The sequence below is a fragment of the Sinohyriopsis cumingii genome, chromosome 2, assembly GCF_028554795.1.
Source record: "Sinohyriopsis cumingii isolate HCF-2022 chromosome 2, ASM2855479v2, whole genome shotgun sequence".
NCBI classification, from domain to species: domain Eukaryota; kingdom Metazoa; phylum Mollusca; class Bivalvia; order Unionida; family Unionidae; genus Sinohyriopsis; species Sinohyriopsis cumingii.
Genome location: NC_142962.1, coordinates 49288249 through 49311849, shown reverse-complemented (window position 1 = coordinate 49311849; position 23601 = coordinate 49288249). Strand labels below are relative to the sequence as shown.

Here is a 23601-nt window from a genome sequence, read left to right as displayed (position 1 = left end):
ATAATTCACATAACCAAATTAAAACAAATCGAGTCAAAGATGCATTAAATTAAAAGCCATATAAAACAAACAACACAAAAATCTATATGAAGAAATTAATGTGATACCCCAACAAATACAAATTTTGATGCTAAATTCCATGAACTTATTCATGCACCCCACCCCATTCCCCTCCAGTGGTTGCAACTTGAGAGTCCAAGTCCACATCTGTAAATGACTCTAAATAATATCCCAATGTTTGAATTCTACTTTGGAAGAGGTGAACTTAAAGCTCACATTATCATACCAACAAACTTTCTGGTGGTCAAAAGCTCATTATTGTGGTCTAAGCCAGTTAAAGTTTATAATGAAGAAAAGGTAGGAGTTAATATTTTTAACATGATCTAAAAGCATTTTATTTTTCCATGACTTCACATTTAAGGAGAAAAATAATGATTATTTATTTGTCATGCCTTAATATAACAGTTCTGGAATTTACCTAATAAAAGCATCACAAGCTATTTACAACATGTCAAAAGTGTTCTGACTATGGCTATCACTGCCACTGTGTCTTCTATTTAACTGTATCTTATTTTCCATAGGAAATGTCCACAATCTTGTTAAAATTTAAGTTGCTTTATATTCCCAATGGACTTTTTCCATGATTGTCATTTTTCTGGATAGTGTTCCAAGTTATCTTCTTGAAGATACTCTTCCTCTGCCAACAGGATGTCACTTAACAGCAGCTACTGTGCATTAAAATTGATAAACTGTTCACTATAACATGTTCACTGCTTGTTTTAATATTGCTGAAAGCAGTAATAAGCTAAACAAACCTTCCCAAATTGGGAAATTCCTTTGAAGGTTTGGTTTAGATTGGTGTTTTATGGAACAGCAACACAAGCATGCTATTTAGTGTTAACGAAATTTATGGGGACTAACTGCAGGATTACCTGAAAGTAAGTGTTTGGTAAATTATCTTTCTCTGAGAGTACTTAAACAATCAGAATAATGTAAGCAAATAAACTCTGCAACCTCTCAAATCCAATAAATGGGAAGAAAATTCAAACCAATTACCTCCCCTTACAACCACTAAGATGATTATCAATAGAGGTTTAAAGTTACATTAACGAGGATCCAAGCTTTTTCTGGGAGATGTTTGAGGGTTTAGTAATGTGATTGCTTAGTGTTCTTGGAGAAATATAATCTAATAACAAATTAAATTTTTCTTTCAAATACATTCCCTGATCACATTTACACAAAGAGAATAAATAATAGCAGGAATGCATCAGCATCCTCTACCATGGGTACCCTTGAAGGAAATACCTATACGAAGGATAAGTTTTATCTTAATTGTACAATTCCTAACATGAAGGCATCACAACCGATGGTCACATAGCATGTGACATCACTGGAACAAGAAACAAAGGTTTCTTTACCACAAAAAATCCATGCCAATCCAATGAATGTGCTAAGCCCATGCCCATGTTAGACGTCAACAGGTTCTAGTGGTTGTCTAATCTACAGCCACTGAACCAAATTCAATTCCAGTATATGCGACACTATCTTGGAGATACAAACCTGACTAGATTGAGTGCCGTATGCGAGCCAAAGGCTTTAATAAGGTCTTAGATCAAAACATTGCACTGGAATGCAAGGTTTGCAGAGATCACTCTTACCTCATGAGCTGAAAATTAATGCATATGGTCTTGTGAGACCTCAAGAGTACACTGATCATATCATCTACTTCATTCATGGTGCTAGGACTTGGGAGTTATTTTCTCTTTTGCAGCCTTTACCACAAGAAAGTGATACTGTAGGGCACACAAGTCATCTCCATGTTCATAAAGCAGTGTTGTATAGCATGAACTGGATCCTGCATTGCTGCCTCAACTAAGGGGAGGAGCATATGACCATTTGCAGATGCCTGTTATGAAACCCGGATGCAGATCATAAAACCATATCTGAAACTGAGATAGTTCAGGTCCATCAAAAGGGCTTCAGTTATGAAAATAAACAAGTTTCATAGTATAGTAGCTACAGTGAAGTTCTGGTAGGACTATTACAACTCATCCGAGGCGACACTTAGGAGACAAGATGAGTGAGCTAGGCCTTTTCATTTTAAAAATGGCCAGCAATTTTCAAAGGTCCATATCGTAGTCCATGTCCCCTCTACCATGATGATTAAGTGTGTTGGAGATCATGGAACAGTAGCCTTTCATAGTAATAAAAGCCAACCTTTGATCCTCAAAAAGCTGGAGCAAAGAGGTTGCCAGTTCAGAAACTGAGGCACTCAATGGGACAGTGTTGTTGCCCCATCTCCAGTTCCTGAAAACACGCCCCTTTCCCTCATAAGCCTTGAAAAAGGCAGGCCTTGTAGCTCACACGATTCTTTCATAAACTGAAGGTTGAAATTCATTTCTACACAAGGTCTTCCTACCAACTAGGTATCAAAAAGTCTGTTTTGGTAGAGATGAAACACCTTAAAACAGGGCTGTTTGAGTAGATTGCATCTTGATGGTATTTTCCCCGAGGATTTCTACTGCTGGAGCAAGCAGGCCATACTCTCACCCAAGACTTGTCCCACCTAAGCAGGACTATTACAACCACTACAATTGTGATCTTTTATTTTCTGTACTATTCTCAGTACCTGAACAGTGGAGGGGAGGGCATAACCCCAAAACCTACTGTAGTATCATGTTTTCATGGGGGATCAATTTTCGTGGTTTTTGTTGTTGCCCCGAACCACCAATTTAAATCCCCAACGAAAAATGAGCCAAGTAGGATGATGCCCCCCTCCCATTTTCTTACAGTGTTTCATGCCTAGAGATTAACACATCTACTAGTATTTGATAAATCAAGGTCAATACTGTAATCTGGTAATTAAATATTAAATTTAGCTTTTACATGTGTTTGTTTTATTTTTTATTCTAACCTTATGAAACAAGAATTATAAATCATTTTATATTGTTTCAATCCACATGTTCGATAAGGTATCTGATAGCTGTAATTTTACACTCACTGCCTTAAGTCGATATGCGAGGTAAGTAAGGATAGAGAGAAAGCATACGGTATTCAAACAATAGTAATACAGAAAATGAAAAAAAAACACCAAAATAACAGTATATGAAAATTAAATTTCAAATCGACCCTTCATTCGAGTACAACTATTGTTGAAACATTTAAATCAATCTGAAAGTACATTTATTTTATCCAAGTATTTTTAATCCAAAAGAACAACAATCCTGTAAAATACTATTACTTTTTCTTGAAACACTATTATTAATGAAACACTATGTATATACACAAATTACAGCAGAGTATTAAAGCTCACACATCAGATTTTTGGACAAAGCCACTGTATTAACATTGTGTCAATCAAGTCTCGTGTTACAAATTCTTCTTGGGTAAATAATCCCCAAATTGCTGAATTAAGTCAAGCTTTCTCAAAAACGACTGATAATTAGGTCCGATCTTTCACTCATTCTCATGTGAGCTGCAATTATCCATTCAGTATGAATTGGCTTGATTAATGACGTTGCTAGGTTTACTAATACTGTGCACTGATCGTTACCAGTAACATCTTTTTCCATAATGGCATCCATGACCTGTTTAGCATACCACTCGTGGAAGTGTGACTTTAAGTCTTCTTTGCACTCTTTGTTTACTGTCAAGTCTAGTGGTTGATGTCAGTCTGTGCAAGAGGCAGGCACAAGCATTAGCTGCCTGGTAAGAAAGCACCTGTGTTCGTGGGTTAGAAAGTCCAGGAACCGAGGGGGGTCTAAGTAAATTTTACCACTCTTAAGCCACTGTGTTAATGCTATGATCGTCAGAAAGTACTGACAGTGCAACTTGATGGACAGTGGTTTAAGTAAGAGATAGTGCAACTTGATGGACAGTGGTTTAAGTAAGAGATCATTCATATGTAATTTGATAACCGATTGGCCAAGTATTGTTGGCATTGACTTCCTTTTGATGTTGAGCACTCAAACAAAAACATGCCTAAAGTGATTAAACTTGACAGGTGTTTTATTTGTGCTCATAAAGATGGAAGTTTTGTTTTAGTGTTGTTGGCTGCATCAGCTTTGACTGATGTTATTCACTTGGTTGAAAACATGGTGTAAGTATTGAACTTGCCAGGTCTTTGATTTGTGCTCATACAGGTGGTAGTATTGTTTTAAACATTAAGTAACTGCTGTTTACGTTGGCATAGTTTTATTCTTTTGTATTCTATATTTTGTAGAGGTTAAGCCATGAAATTAAATACTTACTAATATGCAAACTTTGACAGGCAAAACCACGAATTTAAGTACCCATGAAAATGCGTTTTTTTAAATTTATAAAACCAAAAAAATTTATATGAAACTTAATGATACTACAGTGTTCAAACTGACTGATAAAACATCCATGGCACCACTGCCAGATTAAGATGGGGGAACATGTACTGGGTCACAAGGGTCCCCCTTGTTGCCATGGATAAATGTACACATTTAAATCATATATAAGACTAAAATAGTATTTATCCTAATATAACTATAACAATTATACACATATAAATAGCAGTTTAAGGATTGCTTTGAGGGTGTATTTGCAGATCTATAAGCCCCCCTTCCCCTCCCCCCCCCCGATCTAAGTGCCTCAGTGTCATGGAAATGTATAAATCCTTTTATTTATTAAATACATGTACCTGGGTTTCATTTTTTTTGTGTACAACAATACCCGAGGGTGATTTATGTATATTGTACAAAGATTTCGAAATAGCAAGTTTGGTTCATTTTATGCCGCATGTGCGAAGTGCTAATGATGGGAAGAACCGAATACTTCCAGCACACAGACTATGTATTGCTGCATCATCTGTACATAAATGCCTTGCTGTAAAGACTAAATCTTTATATTTAGGAGCTTTTTGTCAGTGAGGGGTCTCCTTTAAGGACTTGCACATCTTCAGCTGTAGAGGTATTAATTTCTTGCATGTAAGTTTATAACTATTGTACTGCCACGTTTATTTTTGTATATTTTCTATGTAGCTTCGGCTTGCTTAGTATCATGCAAATATTTTCTATTCTTGTTCGCGACTTAGCCAGAGAATTATGTTAGCGATATATAAAGTTTCATTTTAAGAAACGTTTAGTACTGTAGGATTCTTGTCAAGCACGGTTAGGTTCACTTCTGAACTTGTGTATTGTTTTGTAATTATTGTGCCGATAATGTAATTTGTGTAGCTTATTGTATATAACGTCATTACGTTTTATCATATATGCCCGTGTCATGCATAGTACACAGTGTTAGATGTATTTTCAGCTGACCAGAGTGATTGGAGTTGCAGCTGTATAGCTGACCAGTGTGACCAGATAAGAGTGAGCAAAGTGATCGGAGTCGCAGCTGTAAAGCTGACTGGAATGACCAGAGTGATCAGAGTTATCGGAGTCGACATGGTACCAGCTGCAGAGCTAACCATAGAAGTTGACCATAGCAGCTGTGAAGCTGAACCACAGCAGCTGTAGAGCTGAGTAAACAGTGTTGCTGGTCGAGTAGCAGGTGATTGGGCATTGCTGACCAAGATTGGTGGGCGCTGATTGCTTCATTGACCAACCTGGAATACTGACTGCTTGATTGACCAGTGTGACTGGTAGCCACGTGTGCTGGTGACGAGTGTTCAACTCCATACATGTAATCTTTTAGCCGTGGGCTTATCTTTGAGGTTTGTAATATCTAGTGTGTTGTTGGGACTGTAAAGATATTTTGTACATCTGTCCTTTTGTTTTTGTCATTTTCACTATTTGAGGAAATACATTTTTAATGTATGAGTAAAATACCAGTTTTACTATTTGAGTAAAACACATCATTCTTTCATTGTGAAATCACTGTGAATCATACACCCCTAGTCCTTGTACTGTGAAAGGTCATTTATTTGTATCTTCATTATTTAGTTCGTGTGGATTATGTTAATTGATCCAATATCTGGATATTATATGCACGTATTAATCATAATTCTTGTCTCATTCAAGTCATTTGTATTTGTATCACCATCAAAAGTGTTCTGTTGTGAATCCAAAATCCCACCCGGTTATCTTGTTGCATCCAATCCTCTCAAAAGCCTTGATCAGCCCCTGCATCGCCCAGGCTTCTGAATCAATGACTAGAGAGAGAGGAAAGTGGGCAGTTTGTGGTTCCATCTTTTTGCAAAAAGATCAATATGCACAAATCCACTGAAACACTGGGGATCTCTTTAATCTTATTTGACTGTGGCAGTATATTGAAGGCAAGGTAAAATACACAGAGGCCAATACAATTTTGTAAATCTTCCCTACAGCCACTTTGAAAGCAGACTCTGTATGCTCCATGGTGTTGCCAGAACCAATTGAAGGAGGTCGTCCCTGCATTCATTATGAAGGTTGTCCTAATCAGATGTAGCTTCCATGTCGACATAAATAATTTCAGATATCAGAGTTATATGTCAACAGAAGTGGTCCTGCCTTCACAATGACCCTAAGAAATTAGCTAGAACATCATATGCGACAAAAACTCTAATAATTATATATCAGCATACATACACTCTTCCCAATATCTTCAGAGCTACAGCCTGGATAGAAAATACTAAGTACCTTAACCTTCAAGATAGAACCAAGTGGCATATGAAACATAGTCTGGTCATCATGGACATGAGCATATTCAGTTTCATTTATCTTAATATGGGTTGCTAAGTTCAAGACATGACAATAAAAATATGTACACAGGCATTTGGCCATCAAACTGTTATTAAGAGTGAGAAATCACAAAAAAGTCATAATGTTTAATTGCACAATGTTTGAAATCTGAGATGACCATGACTTTAACTCCTTAAAGATGTACAATTCATATCATCCAAATATATTTCATTTTCATTACTTGCACAGCTTCTGAGCTACAGCCAAACTATGAAAATTACTATGACATTGAAAATTGGGTCAATTAAAGTATGTTATGACCTTAGGACATGATGCCTGAACATATTAAGTTTTATCTCAGTATTACCATCAACAAGATTCTGAGCAAGAGCCCTGACACAAAATAAACAATGTTGACCTAATATCTTAACCCCAATGGAAAAACCATGAAATACAAATGACTCAACAGTTTTGAAAGTTATGATCCATGGGCAGCATCTTCACAGATTCCCATACTGGGGCAATACCAGACATTGCAACCCCAAAACCTGATATATATGTTATAGACATGGCCCTGATGACAAAACTTTCAAACCTCCACCTACCATACTTACAATTATCATGAGGGTATATTGAAATGTTAACAAGAGACCCTCAAATGGATTGGAACTCTGATGTCCTAAAAGAACTTCCAGTAATTCAAGAAGACCATTTCTTCTTTCTAACTGCTGAGTGTTGAAACCATCTGATATTCTTGAGTGATATGATTTTCAAATTAGCCTTGGCAGCAGCCATATTGGATGTAAGATCTGCAGCGATTACATGTAGGACAAACTAAATACCAATAGCAGACTTGTTGAAAATCCCATGCTGATATGACCATCCATTCAGAAAAATTAGTAAAAAGGTAAAAATACATGTAAAATCCTTCACCATTAGAAATGGCACTTTTATCAATGTAAGCCAAGTTGACAATTGAGTCTAAATAGCCCAGAAGGTTTTGTATTCTTATATATTAGTCAGTGCTAGGCCTCTACTAAGTTGGCTTGAATAGTTCTGTTAAACATGGGTTTTGAATGTTCCTTATGCAATGTGACTTCTGAAAAAGAAAGAAAGAAAGAAAAAAAAGAGTAATTCATATACAGCCAAATAAAGTGATGAAGTCTGATGCTTCGCTGAATTCAACAGTAGTAAATACAATGCACAAATTAGAAATGGTGGCTAAAGAAACTGAATTGTGGTTTAATAGTAAGTTATTTTACATTTGCATTATTATGTTAGATAATAATAATAATAATAATAATAATAATAATAATAATAATAATAAAAAGAAGAAGAAGAAGAAAGAAGAATAACATCTGCTGCTGCTAGATAAAAATTATCTTTTTTATTAACAGGAAATTAATATTTATGCAATGTGTTTCCTAAACTTTTTGAATTTTGTTATTCATAGTTTAACTATGGGGTGCAAGCTATCTTTTAAGTTTAAATTATTGACATTCCTAACTATTCTATATCAATTGCATAAAAAAAATACCATACAGGGTGATATGTAAAACTGCATATTACTCACACAAACACAAACTCAAACATCAAATTATTGGTGCAAAACTAATTGTCATGAATGAAGTTTATGACTTTGAAATACTTTTTTATTCTATTTATAGTGAAGCTAAAGACCTCATTAATTTACATTCTGAATTAAAAAGATATTAATATCAAAAAGTTTTGTGGTACACAGATAATGTGCAGTCAAACACAATTAAAAGTCATAACAGATAGGTTATACAACTTCCTTTGTCACTGACCACTTTCATAACTTTATCATATTCAATGCAGATACAGATCTGCCAACCAAACAAGATCGTCTCAGTAAGGCAGTAGATTTTTTCTGCAAGTCTGACCAGTTTTCAGTAAGGTTTAACAACATATTGTGTACTGCTAGTGTCAAGCTGGAAAACGCATATTCTTGGAAATAAGGAAAAAATTATGTTCATCTAAAAGTATGTAAAGTACATATACATCTAGTACAGTTGCACAAACTTCAGTTCCAATCCCTATGCAGCTCAATTTCTTGTTGCTATCTTTCAACTTGACATAATTCTTGGAATTTTTTTCTTTATTTCACATTACGATGAGTTTTATCACCTGCCACACGACATGCTCAAATCCACACGTGATGTCCAATAAACATAACTGGTCCTTTCCTGCTTTTATTCAGAATGATATGAATATTCTTTTGTATTCTTCTGTACTGATTATTAAAACTTTTTTTATGAGGCTTTTTTTTTTTTTGTTCATCTTTAACTTGTACTGGTAGCTGGACTCCATTTGTAAAAAATTCTATAAAACACAGTTTGATCATGCAGATGCTTCACATGGAACATGTGCAGTTTAAAGCATCTGAAGTACTAGTGTATAGTTAGTCTGGTTCTCTGACTAATTCCATAAATCTAACATAAAACCCAGATCCAAATCAAACATAGACAAACTAATTATCCGGATTTTACCAAAACAATCATATTTCCACAACATTTATTTTATTTGGTAAGTGTGTATTTTAACGGTCGTTTTCATAAGACTTCTGGCAAGATCGTAAGAGTTGTAAGGTCTGCAGATACATTCCAGTCTCTCATGAATATGAAAATGTAATTGCGATTTAAAGTTGCTGCAAGTATCAATAGAAAATGATATTAGGAATGCATAAAAAGGTCATTAATAGTGTTTTATTGAACTATTTTCAGATTTCCATCTTCTATTACATCAACTTACTTTAAGCCTTTTCCATAGGTAGGAAGATTAAAGCTTCCCTGTATCTGTTGTAATGTCCACTAATTTTTCTTTCTCCATCTTCTTGATTGATTTAATTCTGTCTGTACAGCCAGTTTTCCACAAGCCCCATTTCTTATTCTGGGATGTAAGCCTTCATCACACTCAAGTTTACATAGTGACATCAGGTTCTATGATTATATCTGTACTTGTCTGAATATGTATACAAATTCACTGTGAGATATTCATAGAACAAAAAACAAGGTCACCACATTCAAAATCTGAAAGTCTGATTTTGATTAACTGTGAAAGCCAAATGTTTTACATGTACTTTATGGATCAGAAGTTGTTTTTTTCTTTAAGACAATTTTATATTGTTTGTTGTTGGTTTAGGGTTTAATGCCATTTTTCAGCACACAATAGACTATACATGGCGGCCAGTATAAATGGTGGAGGAAGAACCCAGGAAAACCCCGGAAAGAACCACTGACCCACGAGAAGCTACTGGCAAGCTTTCGCACATACCCACCATACTGTTTGTTGTCTTTTTCCTGATACAGAATGGTGCCCATATCAAGATATGTCTAACTTTAGTAATGGTGGTCATATCTGATGGCAGATCAGCATCACCTAAAAAAAGACTTTAAATACTTTTTATACCATGATGCTTTCTGTCATATTTGGTAAATTCTGTCAAGCAGGTTTTTAGAAGATGATGTTTGCAACTTTTTGAATGTTTAATAATGGTAGCCATACTAGAAGACAGGATGGCTATATGTGAACAAATGTGGAAGGTTTTGATGCCACAGTGCTTCCTGTAAATCATCTGCAAACTGGTCAAGCTGTTTTTGAAAAGTGTAAATAGTAACTCTGAATTGACGATGGACAATGGACCACACGCTAAGTTCACTTGCCCTTAGTATAACTAGGTGAGCTAAAAAAACTAATTCAACAAAATATTAAAGTGGTGGATAAGAAAATAAAGCCTCGTCTATGCCACAAATTTTATCCCATGAGGTTGGACTTCCTTAATCTGTCCAACAAACACAAGTTTCTAAAAGTATGGAGAACAAGCAGATCTATACATCTGATTACAAGATATAATAAATAGTATGACATTCTCTGACATTAATTGACAGAACTACCGAAAAGTCAAACATAGACAATTGAATACTGAGATCTTACATCCAGGTCTCTCCATGGTATTGTATTACTACAGCCATAATTCTTGTAAGGACAATACACTAGGAGTTTCTTTATTTCTCTCCGGCCTCCTGGGTCAGGAACAATCTGAAACACAACAATTAACAGAACCAAATTACAAGTCTTATGCAAATACTTTAAACTTAAAGCTCTGTAGTATGATCCAGATATTTCTATTTAAGTTGCAAGGTGGCAAAGCCAGGTTTTCTCGTAAAGAATATGCAATTTATTTGCCTCACAAGATATCAGTGATGAATTTCATTACTTCTTTTTAAGTGTCAACAGTTTTGCTGAATCAAAGAAACTTTAAACTGGCAAAAATGTAAACTTTCTACCACTCTGATTTCCACATAAACTTTTTATTTATACCATTTTGATTTCCAATTAAAGTTGTGATTTGTATCATTCCAATTTCTACATAAACTATGATTTAAGCTATTCTGCTTCCCATGTAAATTAATGCTATTACTATTAATAATACCATTAGCTGTAATAATAATAAAAATAAATTTGTTATTTAAGAGGGTAACTGTAACAACATGTACAAATTGTAATATACGATGTGTAAACAACTGTTACATATAGTTTACAGCAGTCTTGGATATATAACTTGGCCGACTTATTTGAACATTTTACATGAAATCCACTTAATAGCCAATGATATTAAGTAATTAGTACATCTATATCATTTGAATTAGAATGGAACTAAACTTCAACAAACTTCAAATGACAGTGACACCCCACTAATAACATGCTTTATTATAGCATAAATATTCAATACTTGTTTCAGTGTTTCTCATTTAAAATGCATCTGGTTGGTAACTGCATCAAGTCCATAGTTTTGGCCCCCCTCTCAAGGTATACCTAAACAGAGGTCAGGAAAACCACTCATCTTGACCAGGTAAAAATGGGCAGGGCCTAGCATATGTAAATTTACACCTTGAAAATAAATATGACTATTTTCTATACTTAACAAGCACCGAAGTTCAACACTAATCAACATCTGGTGTGCATCAATTATAAATATGCCTAATTTGCCTAATTCTTTTCAGATTTTTTAGAACATGTTGCAATGGAAAGGATTTCATTTTCTTTACTACAGGTATCTGATGTAAACTTGACACTACAATGGGTAGATATTATGAAATTATCTTCGCAGTTTCACACTACACCATTGATTGCTTATTGGTCTTTGCATTTACAGTGATACTTTTCAGTAATTTAGGTGTCACTCCGAAGTGAAGAAAGGTTCCCTTTCAATAGGCTATCACACAACTTTATGAGTCAGACCTCTATTAAGTTCAGAAAAAGAGAGAGAGAGCGTATCAAATTTTTATTATTTGTCATCTAGTCAGGCAATGCCGCAGTTATCCATATTTTCAAGACATAAGCTTTGCTGATATACTACTGTCATGCCAATGTATATTTCTATAAACATGTACCGTATTTGCTGTCTTATATGTTTTTTACCAGAACGTCTCAGCTTCATCTTACACTTCGAATTACATTACTGAAATTGCTTTACCATAAGTAATGTAATTTTCAAATATGAAAAAATTACTTTCCCCAAAGATCTAAAAATAATATATAAAAAAATAATTATCATTTTGGGAAAGAGATCATGTATGAAAAGCTATAGGTCCCAACAATGAGAAGGATTTTAATATAACCAAATGATCATCATTATTAAATTCATGTGATCTGATGTAATTGCACTTAAGCAGCATAAGACTTGTCCTGATATGAGAGAAGGGTTTCAGGATGACTGTAATCTGTATTATTCATTTACCTGACAACTGTGATTGTACTGATTTACAAGGGCAATATTATATTCCATTAACACTTAATACCTCTGGATTAATAATCCCTTCTAGACTTAAATCCAATATCCATGGTCCCTAGAACCACATGGACTTGCAGTGTAATTCACATGCTAATTAAATATGCTACAGTTTTGGCCAGGTCATTCCAACTGATACAGTTCTCCCTTGTTATAATGAGGTAGTTGGGGTCCATAACTGCCTACATGTACCGTGTTATGTACCAAAAAATTTATAGTGAAAATGATAAAAAATATTGAGTGTACTTGTGTGTTGCAGGAAAACAAAATGACAAATGTTTAGTAATACTGTTAGTTTACATAAATTATGTTGTTTCTTTTCACTGCATGATATATATACTTTTAATTACGTCTGATAATATTTGAAAAAGTAAATAAAATTATATCAAACTTTAGATTGCTTTCTTTTAACCCATATTGTTTTAAATATGATAGACCACATTGTGAGCATCATTAAAAACAATGGTAAATACACCTCAGTTTAATAAATATACTTTGCCAGTTATAATTTCTATTTTCAGCTGCATCAAGTTTAAAGTGATTGCTGTAATACCTTGAAGGAAAAAAAAAAACCCCCTCAAAAATCCCATTTGCAAGCTCACAATTTGTGAGTGGAAAAATGTCATTTGCGAGCTCCGAAAATAACAGGCAGGCTATTATATGGCGATATTTTTCACATACAAAATTGTGATTTCTATCTACTTAAAATGTTTTTTTTTTATTTACTGACAATCAATCTGACTAGCAATTTCAATTTAGACACAAATCGTGATTGACAAGAACACAGAATTAGAATAACAATAATAATGTACTTATACATCTTGAATATATACCATGCATGGGCAAGAGGGATGCATAGAGGCATATTCAGCGCATACATGCTGTAGCGGAATATTCCTTCGGCTACACTACCCCAAGTCTTGCTATCTTGGGTTCTTTAGTATAGGCGTAGTATTTGCAGTGATACCCCAATGAATCTGTCTCAGGACTGGCACTCCAAGTATGACAGATTTCTACCTTAGATGGATACCATATTATTCCTGGCTTCAGGTTGCTAACTGTGTCACAGTCTTGGTCGGAATTGCAGACTGTGTCGCAGAACATGTTGCAGGGTTGCTGACTGGGTTGCAGGGTTGATGACTGGTCTTCATTTGGTCACCGAGTCACCATGTAATCCGATCGAGATCGACAGAGAAAACGACAGTGCAAAATGATGAAAGAAGAGTTATCCTCAGTCAAAACCTGTATTACTGCAAGATCTCTGCATTTTTTGGATGAGTCTTGTAGCGCCAGTCTTTTGGTTGATGAAAGACCTTGTCCTTACTCTTTTCCGATTCCCTGGACTGGCTCTCTCCTGTCTAACGAAATACGACCAAATGTGATTGCTCTGGCGGGGTGGTTATACTGCTACACTTGCAGGGGAAGGATTCACATTATACCACTTTCTAACACACCATCATAGCAGCCACAGTTGGCCCAAAACTAAGATGTTAGAAGGTACTACAAAGCCTGCTAAGCATTTAAAATCAGAACATAAACTTTAATGAAACAAAAATTACACTGATGAAACGAAAATGAAAGCCCATGGGTTCTCCACATTACAATACCCACCCCTTTCATCGTATTGTCAACAGCGAATCTGTAATGAAGCAATATTCAGATCAGTTCGGAAACAGAAGACTCTATTGCATCAGCAGCAAGCACCCTGTCCCGCTCAGACATCATGTGGGTATCGTGTGCTGTGTGTTAGTTTCTGCACGCTTTAAGTTCATTCTTTTCTCGTTTGTGTTCAGTCTTTTTCTCATCCCCCACTTTGCTGGGTATCCTGTGCTTGGATTATTATTTATAGTGATATTTAATATAGCTATTTAAAAAAATTCTAAATAATTAAAAGTTTATTGAAGCCACAGCATGTGTTGCTGTCTCAACTGCATTGTGTGAGCAAGGGTTCAGTTTTGTAAACAGAATTAAAACGAAACAAAGATTGGCTCTATACACTTCCACCCTGTGTGATCTGCTACAGCTGGTTGTTAATGGACCATTAGCTGAGATTTACGATCCCAGTCAAGCCACCAACAAGTGGTACTTCATGTCTCTAGGCAAATGGACAGACATAAGCGCAAGCTTGTAATGGCTGATTTATAGGTTAGGTAAAATGTTTTTATAAAAACTGCAATTATTAGGTTAAAAAAAAGTAATAAAACCGAAGTATTTATTATTATTAAAACAAAGACCTATATGTAATATAAAAAATTTTTTTTGTTTACCTGAACCCAATATATATTCAGTGTTGACAGTTGTCGTCCTCACCCTTCCCCGTTGTTGGCATTATTTAGCGAGTGAGTTTCAATAACAAATTGCAAGTTACTCATGGCTATAATGTTTGAGGGTTGGAAAAAATGATTCCAATTTGGTTGCTCTTGAGGCCAATGCAGCTGGAGATTAACAGCTTCATTCTTTGCTAATTATGGGCTCACAATCACATTTATCAATTATATGCCCATTTTGCAATGAAATAAATGAACATTTGTAAAAAATTGTACTGAGTAATGTCAAGTCATTTTTTCAATCAATTAAATATCTCATTTTCAGTTCAAATACAAGTTACATATAATGAATTATCAACTGAGTGACATCATATTATGTGCAATATGCTTTTAGAAATACCAGAACACAGAATAACAGAAAAACATGACAAACTTACATGTATGTAATCCATTAAATCCAATGATGCCTGCAACAAATACATTTGTCCACAAAAGTAACAATCCAATAAGAATAAACACTATTCACTCATGTGATGTGTGTTTTGTACTGGAAGTATTTCATGCTTTTAAGTTGTTCGAGATGAGGTTGTTCTTTGTTTTTTTTTATTCTAGTTTTTTCCCCAACAGAGTCTACGAAACTTCTCAGCTTTAAAGCCACATTGATCATTTCTCAAACGAAAATATGGCTTCTGAAACAGCATGGATTGTTTCTGGTGGGTTCTTCAGGTCACTGTTATGAGTAGATCCTGTTGAATGGGTTGCAAAGTTTATTTTTTTGGCACCGAAGAAGAACTGGATGATGTCAGCATCAGTCTTACATTGTACGCCAGGGCAGTCCTTGTCAATTCTGACTCAGTGTGGGTATGTAATAAAGCTTGCTAGTAGCTTCTTATGGGTCGGTGGTTCTTTCCGGGTTCATCCTCCATCATTAATACTAGCTGCCATGTATAGCCTATTCTGTGCTCAAAAATGGTATTAAACCCTACAACAACTCCCTGTAGCACAGCTTTAGCTTCAAGTTCCTCCTCAATGAATTACTTGAAATCACAATCATATTCACAAAATAAACTTTCCTTTTTCTGGCTGTCTCCTTTATGAGATTAAATGTCTCAATTCACTCGTACATACTGATAAGACTAAACTCACTTTTAAATCTGATTTCATTAGAAAGTCACACTTAATTGTTTGAATAGACCTTATTTGTACAGTAGCTACATTATGCAATGAACATCTCTTCTGGCCTGTACTGCAACAGACTACAGAATATAGCGGCACGTTCGAAGGATATGCCACCACTAATGCTTCCTGTGATCTGTTGCCATACAGTGTCAACAAACAATGGTTGACAATAAGCAGGTCTTCTGTATTATCAGTAAGCTGTTTTTACAGAGGTCAAGTCACTGATCTGCTGGAATAGCTTTAGTACTGAATGAAATTTGTACTTTAGCCAAATACAATAGTTTATATGGACCAAGGACAATTATGGCTAATTTGAGACATAGATTACTTTGGGTGTTCAATAGCCTGTTAGGAATGCAATATCTTTCATTGCACGAATACAACAGTAGCTAATTATAGTTAAATTGTGAGTGTAAAAGCATGTTTTGTCAAATCAAGCACTGTAACAGTAGTTTTTTTTATGTAAAGATTTTCAGCCAATAGATGTCACAACTTTTTTCAATTTTTTAAAACTTGTTAATAATACTGATTCTGAGGTCCACAGTGCTAACACATTATATCCAGAATTGCTTTACAGTGAGGCTACCAATAGGAAAATAAGGTCACAAATAGGGTATTGTGAATATGGTACCGTATAATACCAGGTGAATACTCATGTAAGTTTCTCAACCAGTGACACCTTCTGTTCTCAGAAGTGTGAGAGCAATTCAAAGTAACAATTAGCATCAGCAAAGATCAAACCAAATGCCACCTAACTACAGGAAGTGTACATGCACTTAATGATAAATAGTAATCTTATTTGTTGGTAATGTAGACATTGTTGTACTTGCAGAGAAAACACAACAGCATGCGAAATGGTCATTCTTGGGATTTAACCTAAATGGAATTCATGTGGATATAAACACTTTGAGTATTTAAAAATAAATTACACATCTCTGAAACTGAAGGAGTATGTTATGTATTTTTATGGTTTCCATTTACCACTATTATTTTCTCTTTTGAGAAAAGCTTCAACTAATCAAAAGCAAAAGAGCATGAGGAAGGGCCTAAATCTCACACATATTTTTGCCATAAGGTGCTAGAAGCAAAATGCCTCTCTTCAAAATAATACTGGGGAAAAATGTGTTAGCATTGGTGATGCGATTTCCCAAATGTTGGTAATCTGGAATAGCATACAGGGGTAACAGTATTCATGGTTCTGGAAATTCTAGTGAAAAAGATGTAGTCAAGGTATGATCTGGCCTTGTCTTATACTCTGCATTGACTTACATGTGGTGATGTGATATTATGTGATTTGGATTTTTAACGTAGCTTTAACAATTTTTCAGTCATATCGCTACAATGTCTGCAATTTATAGTGCTCTCTAGCACTGGGGCATCATGCTGCAAACATGTAGCATGATGTCCCACCCAGTAAAATTATTCTAACACCAGGCCAACCAGTCCTAACACTAACCTCTTAATGCTGTGCGCCAAGCGAGGCAGCTGTTAGTACCATTTTTGTAAATCTTTGGCTTACTCGGTCGGGGATGGAACCCACGACCTCCCGCATCTGAGGTGGATGCTCTAACCACTAGGCCACCGGAGTGGTGACTTACATATGGACGAAGGAGGTAAAATGTTCAAAATTAGCTAATTTGACTCCAATGACTTGGTGACACAAAATTAAAGAGTGATCCGATTGCATGGATCAGGGTTAATTAAACAGTCATTTAAAACACTGCTACTAGATTTGTTTATTTTAAAGTGATTGATAATTTAGTTGCTTAGCCAACATGCAGTCAAGCAGTAATATAACTTGTATACATAAACAATGAATTTTTTTTCTAGATTTAAGCATTCAGAGTGCCTGGCAGCTTTACTTTGGTGTGAGAGTGTATTTTATAAAGCAGAACAGTCCTGAAAATAATGGTGATCTGATGTAAGTGTAGTAATGTTTAACCAGACAAAGATCATAAAATGTTAACATTCTTTGTCTTTTAATTTCTGCTATATTTAACTCATAACGTAGTGTGATAGCTTATTGAAAAGGAAAATTATGATATTTAGATTACTGAAAGAATTCACTGTAACTGCAAATGCTAAGAAATCAAATGTCATTGTGCAACTTTGATTTCAAGTTACAAACCTCATTTCCTATAATAACGAGTCATATATTAGAACATGCTATTTTTATGTTTTCTACCCATTTTAGCATCAAGCTTGCATCATGTACGCTGTGGTTCTTTAGTAAGAATGTAAGCAGTACAGTGAATTAGTGTACTGTGTTGAGTATCCTGAGAACAGGGACGAATAACACTGGCACCTCACTTGTCCCAGAGACAAGTGCGTGGAAAAAGTTTCATTCTGTTCTGTCCAAAACAACAGACTATATTTCTATTATCATTAATAATAGACTACCTGTTGAAAATCAAAGTAACAAGAATAAAGATGACTTTGAGAGTTAAGTGATTCTAATTTATATAAAATCAGAAAGAACACAACTCCAGAAACATGTATTCATTGTCTCTTTCAAAAATCAGACACATACTGCTCACAATAATCTTAATATATTTTCAGAATTTTCTTACTTTATTCATCACTACTGAATTTATATTAACCCTTTACCTCATACAAGCGTCTTTGGACGCCTCTACTCCATTCGCATGGAAGCGCCTTTTGACGCTGCTATAAGATTCGCATGGAAACGCCTTTTGACGTCTGCTGTAAACATCAGCCATTTTGAGCTAGTTTTCACAGCGCCACCCCTTCGGGGAAAACCCACCTATTAGATACTACATTCATTTCTGCGAATGACAATTACGTCAGATCACGTGGTCGCTATTCATGCACTGGTCGATATCTGCTATTTAAAGTAACTGGGTCGTAATCTCCAGTCTCCAAAATGGCAGCCGTGGATTTCATTCAGTACGTACAAAGTTTTCACAATTAGAATAACAACCACAAAAGATTCAATAAATTAGGTAAAGTCTCTGATATTGATGTAGGCAGCAATTAGTTTTTATAAATTATCAAATTCAGATGACTTAGTGATGTAGACGCACACGAAAACTTTGTAAATTCCGAGTATCGGAAATGGCAGCTACGGTTGGTCACGCGGCCTCACTGACATGACGGTGAATGAGTTCTCTCTCGATTTTGAAGCACATAAAAAAATTATTCTGTGAAAAATAATTACACAGCTATAACAATCGGACTTTACTCTTAAATTTTTCCACATATAATATATGTGTACCAAAAATGTAAAATGGTTAAAATTGATGTTAAACATAACATACACTACATTGCTTAACAGTTCACAGGCAGGATTTCATTCAGTACTTACGAAGTTTTCACGATTAGAATCACAACCACGAAAGATTCAATAACTTAGGTAAAGGCTCTGATATTTATGTGAGCAGCAATTAGTTTTTATTGATTATCAAATTCAGATGACTTAGTGATGAAGACACAGATGAAAAACATGTAAATTTCGAGTATGGGAAATGGCAGCTACAGTCGGTCACACGGCCTCACTGACATTACGGTGAACGAGTTCTCTCTCGATTTTAAAGCACAATAAATATTCTCCTATGAAAAATAATTACACAGCTATAACAATCGGACTTTACTCTTAAATTTTTCCACATTTAATATATGTGTGCCAAAAATGTAAAATGGTTAAAATTGATGTTAAACTTAACACCACTACATTGCTTAACAATTCACAGGCAGGATTTCATTAAATACTTACGAAGTTTTCACGATTAGAATCACAACCATGGAAGATTCAATAACTTTGGTAAAGACTCTGATATTTATGTAAACAGCAATTAGTTTTTATTGATTATCAAATTCAGATGACTTAGTGATGTAGATGCAGACGAAAAACGTGTAAATTTCGAGTATGGGAAATGGCAGCTATGGTCGGTAACGCGGCCTGACTGACATGACAGTGAACGAGTTCTCTCTCGATTTTAAAGCACATAAAATATTCTTCTGTGAAAAATAATTACACAGCTATAACAATCGGACTTTACTCTTAAATTTTTCCACACATAATAGCTGTCTACCTAAAACGTAAAATGGTTAAAACTGCTGTTAAACGTAACACCACTACATTGCTTAACAAATCACAGGCATGCATATGGGTATGCGGTTGGCTTGGTAACAGGTGTTCTATTTATAGCGTGCTGAATTTGTCACTATGCTCTATGAGGTAAAGGGTTAACATCCGAAACATTTTTGTGAGAAATTATTATTTCCACTGAAAAGCATTCTACTATTTTTCCAAGTATTACATCAGTTTAACACATTAACCCCTGGAGCTTTTTGTCATTTTTGCCTGAAAATCAAGTAGGAAAGCTATTTCTGAATAGACTCGAAAACACCAAATCCCCGGTCACCTTTCAATAACATACTGCCTAGTTGTGTTAGAAATATCGTTTTTCGTTGGTTATTTGACTCACGCATAAGCAGAAGGGTAAAAGTTGGACTTTTCTCTTTGTTTTCTTTTGGTGCTAAACAGAGCTATTATTTTTGTATGGAAACCACTCTTTATTCCAAATGCCCATCTTATCCTACTTTTTGCAAAGGCTCATCTGTCTGTTGCAGTTCATACCTGTCTGCCTGAGATTTGAGACCAAAAAGTCTAAAATCTGGACACAAAATCTGATTCCGACCATGGGCGAATTTTGGGTTTAAAAAATTTGGTTCCAAAATATGAGGTTTTTCTATCTGTATTTTGTAGTGCAACTAGATATTCCAGATTATTTGGTATCATTGTAGAGCTACATCTGTCTACCTTTCTATAATACCACCCAATTTAGTGTATCATGCATGACCATGACGCTACAGGGCTCGGCAGTAGGCTACTACCTCCTGCCTCGTAAAGTCGGCGCTAGTGGTTAATGTGTTAACAAAATGCATGACAGGTAACCACTACAAGGTATAAATTTGATTTGCCTCCCTTGACACAACAAAATGACATGAAAGATCAATGCACATTAGCTTTGTTCATATTTTAATACATACATAGAGTTTCTCACTATTTTTTAAAGTAATAAAAACTATTTTTGGTAACACAGAATTGCCATCATGCAGTAAACATGAAGAGTCCATCCAAGCCAATACATATTACCAAACAAAATATATAAAAATTATATTTCCTGCTCAGGTTACCTTATTTCTGAATATTTTTGCACAGTCTTCTTCCTGTGCAGGACAGCCAACTGGTTCAATGGTATCTTTGAATAGTTTTCCAACACATGACTCGCACAGTCTGTGCCCACATTCTGTTGCCATAGCATCCCTAGCAACCTGCTTACAAACTATACATTTGTACTGCTCTCCCAGCTTAACAAACTCAGGAGTCCCTTGTGGGGTCAAACTTGATAAAGCCATTTTGAATCTGAAAACAGACAATAATCCTGCTTTTTTGCATCAGGAAATATATTCATTTAAGATACCAATTACTAGAGTATATGTTTCTTCAATAATACTTACCTGACTGTAATTCACTTAGAGTACAACCTCTAGCTCTTAAATCCAGCACTATCAAGTTAAAATAAGACATTCACTATACTATGTCTTTTGGCTTGTTTTAACAAGAAAAGTTCTAAACATTGTGTTTGCCAAGGCAGACGTTATAAAAGAAGATTGGCACCAAATCATATCAATTTATTAGTTACTAATGGAACATATGTAATTGCTTCTCCAAGAATGTAACTACTGTGAGTGTTTAGGAGGGTGTAATCATATTATGATCAGAAAAGTATCAGAAACATATTACTCTATAAATATTTTCTATTTGTTTTAGCTGTTAACCTGAGAGAGAGAGTATATTCCCTTACCCTGGAGTTGCCCTGTCGTTAGGACCACAATGCACGTGAAGCAGCTTTGAGTTGTACGAGATATTGTTGTTGTTGTAGTAGGGTTTAACGTCATTTTTCAGCACACGATAGGCTATACATGGCGGCCAGTATTAATGGTGGAGGAAGAACCTGGGAAAACCTCGGAAAGAACCACCGACCCACGAGAAGCTACTGGCAAGCTTTCTCACATACCCACATTGGCTGAATCCAAGACTCAAACCCACGAAGACAGAGGTGAGATGGCAGTGATCCGTAACGGAGAGCGTGTTAGACCACTCGGCCACTTGGGGCCCCGTACGAGATATTGGCTAGGATTAGCAGATCATTTAAGTATAGAATTGGTTTGGAGAAGAAAATATTACCAAAAATCCAGTGGTAGAGAAACCCATGTGCATACATAGATGCTGAATGACTTGTGAAAGTTGTCTGTTTTGCCGCTGATGTACATCAAACCATATCAGACTTATCCTTTGATGAGGATAGGTCTTGGAGGTAAATCCTAGACCTATTTTATCAGACCATGATCCTTTGGCTTCAATGATATCATTTAAGGATCTGTTGTGCCCAAATGCAATGCCTGTGGCAACTGTCCTCACCTCATGAGCCAACATAAGCAAGAACTTCATCAAGTCTTATAATTTGAGCAGATAATCCATAATTTCCAGGAAAACAGAACCTGAGATGAAATATCATCCCTTTCTTTATTGAGAGGTAAAAACAAGATCTCCCAGTTTTGATCAATTCAGTTTCCTTTAGGTATCAAATCAGAGCCTTTCAAAAGTTCAGTACTTGAAACATATTTGAATTTATGAAATGGAAGCTGTTTATAGTGAAGGCAGCTAATTTCTCAATGAAGAACCAAATCAGATCTGGGACCAGAGAGGGAAAGGATGGAAATTTTGTGTCTCATCTCATCAAAAATATGTCCCCACCAAGTGGCTGCAGTATCAACTCAAGTCTGAGGGGTGAATGGACCATTATTTAATATGAATTGACTGATTCCACTGGGACAGTGAATCTTCTGGGACACTGACTTGTTTGGGGCATGGCTGATTTGAGCATGGATTTGTCAACGATATCACTTAAGAAAATTTAAAAAATCCCAGAAGGCAAGGATCTGGATTCTTGGTTCCCACCTGCCCGTAGATGTTGATGACAGTACAGTTGCTTGATAGGATGAGAATTCCTTTACAGGCAGCATTTCCACTGACAATTGATGGGCACTGACTAAGGCCTGTATCTCCTGGAGGCTGGTGTGTAACTAGTGGTCACGAAGGAGTGCTCCTTTAGGGGCAAAATCCCACAGACTTTGTAAAAGTAGGACTGGAGGTGGAGACACCATCCAACTGTGCTGATCATTGTGCCAAGTGTAACTTCTGGCAATCGATCCTGCAAGGAGATGCCTACCATAAGCCAAGTGAACTTCTTTAATTTGCCAAAAATTGACCTGTATCCTGATGGTAGGATCACCTGGTCCAGCACACAAAGCTGCAGTTGCCACTAGGATAAAAGAATCATCCAAAGTGATATCATTAAAAGGTGGCATAGGATGAGATCAGGTCCCACATTCAGAAAATCCAAGAAGTCTTTGGCTGAAACTCCATGTCAATATGCCTATCCATCCAGGAGTAGTAGTAATAACAAGATTTTCAAGATGGTTGCCATGGTAGTCTTACTGGGTGTCAGTTCAGCAAATGTTCCATCTAGGACCAACCAGACATCATGAACAGTCTTCTTGGCAATAACACCAGGTCAAATATCACTTTCAATTCATATGTGATAAAAGATTTTCAAGATGGCTGCCATAATTGTTGTCAGATCGGCATCAATTTTAGTTAGGACCACGAATACATTGGAAGTGTTCA

The 23601-nt window shown here is 35.7% G+C and overlaps 1 protein-coding gene across 3 annotated transcripts in view; it reads right to left on the bottom strand.

Annotated features, from left to right (window-relative positions):
- Window positions 1-23601, bottom strand: part of LOC149804804 (TNF receptor-associated factor 3-like) — a 222455-nt gene that overhangs the window by 57703 nt on the left and 141151 nt on the right. For all 3 annotated transcript variants that reach the window (XM_089944776.1, XM_089944769.1, XM_089944787.1), the window contains 2 exons: window positions 21045-21273; window positions 10581-10685 (listed from right to left, as the gene is read on the bottom strand). In XM_089944776.1, coding sequence (XP_089800902.1) covers window positions 10581-10685; window positions 21045-21273 — 334 coding nt within the window. The remainder of the gene's footprint in view (window positions 1-10580; window positions 10686-21044; window positions 21274-23601) is intronic.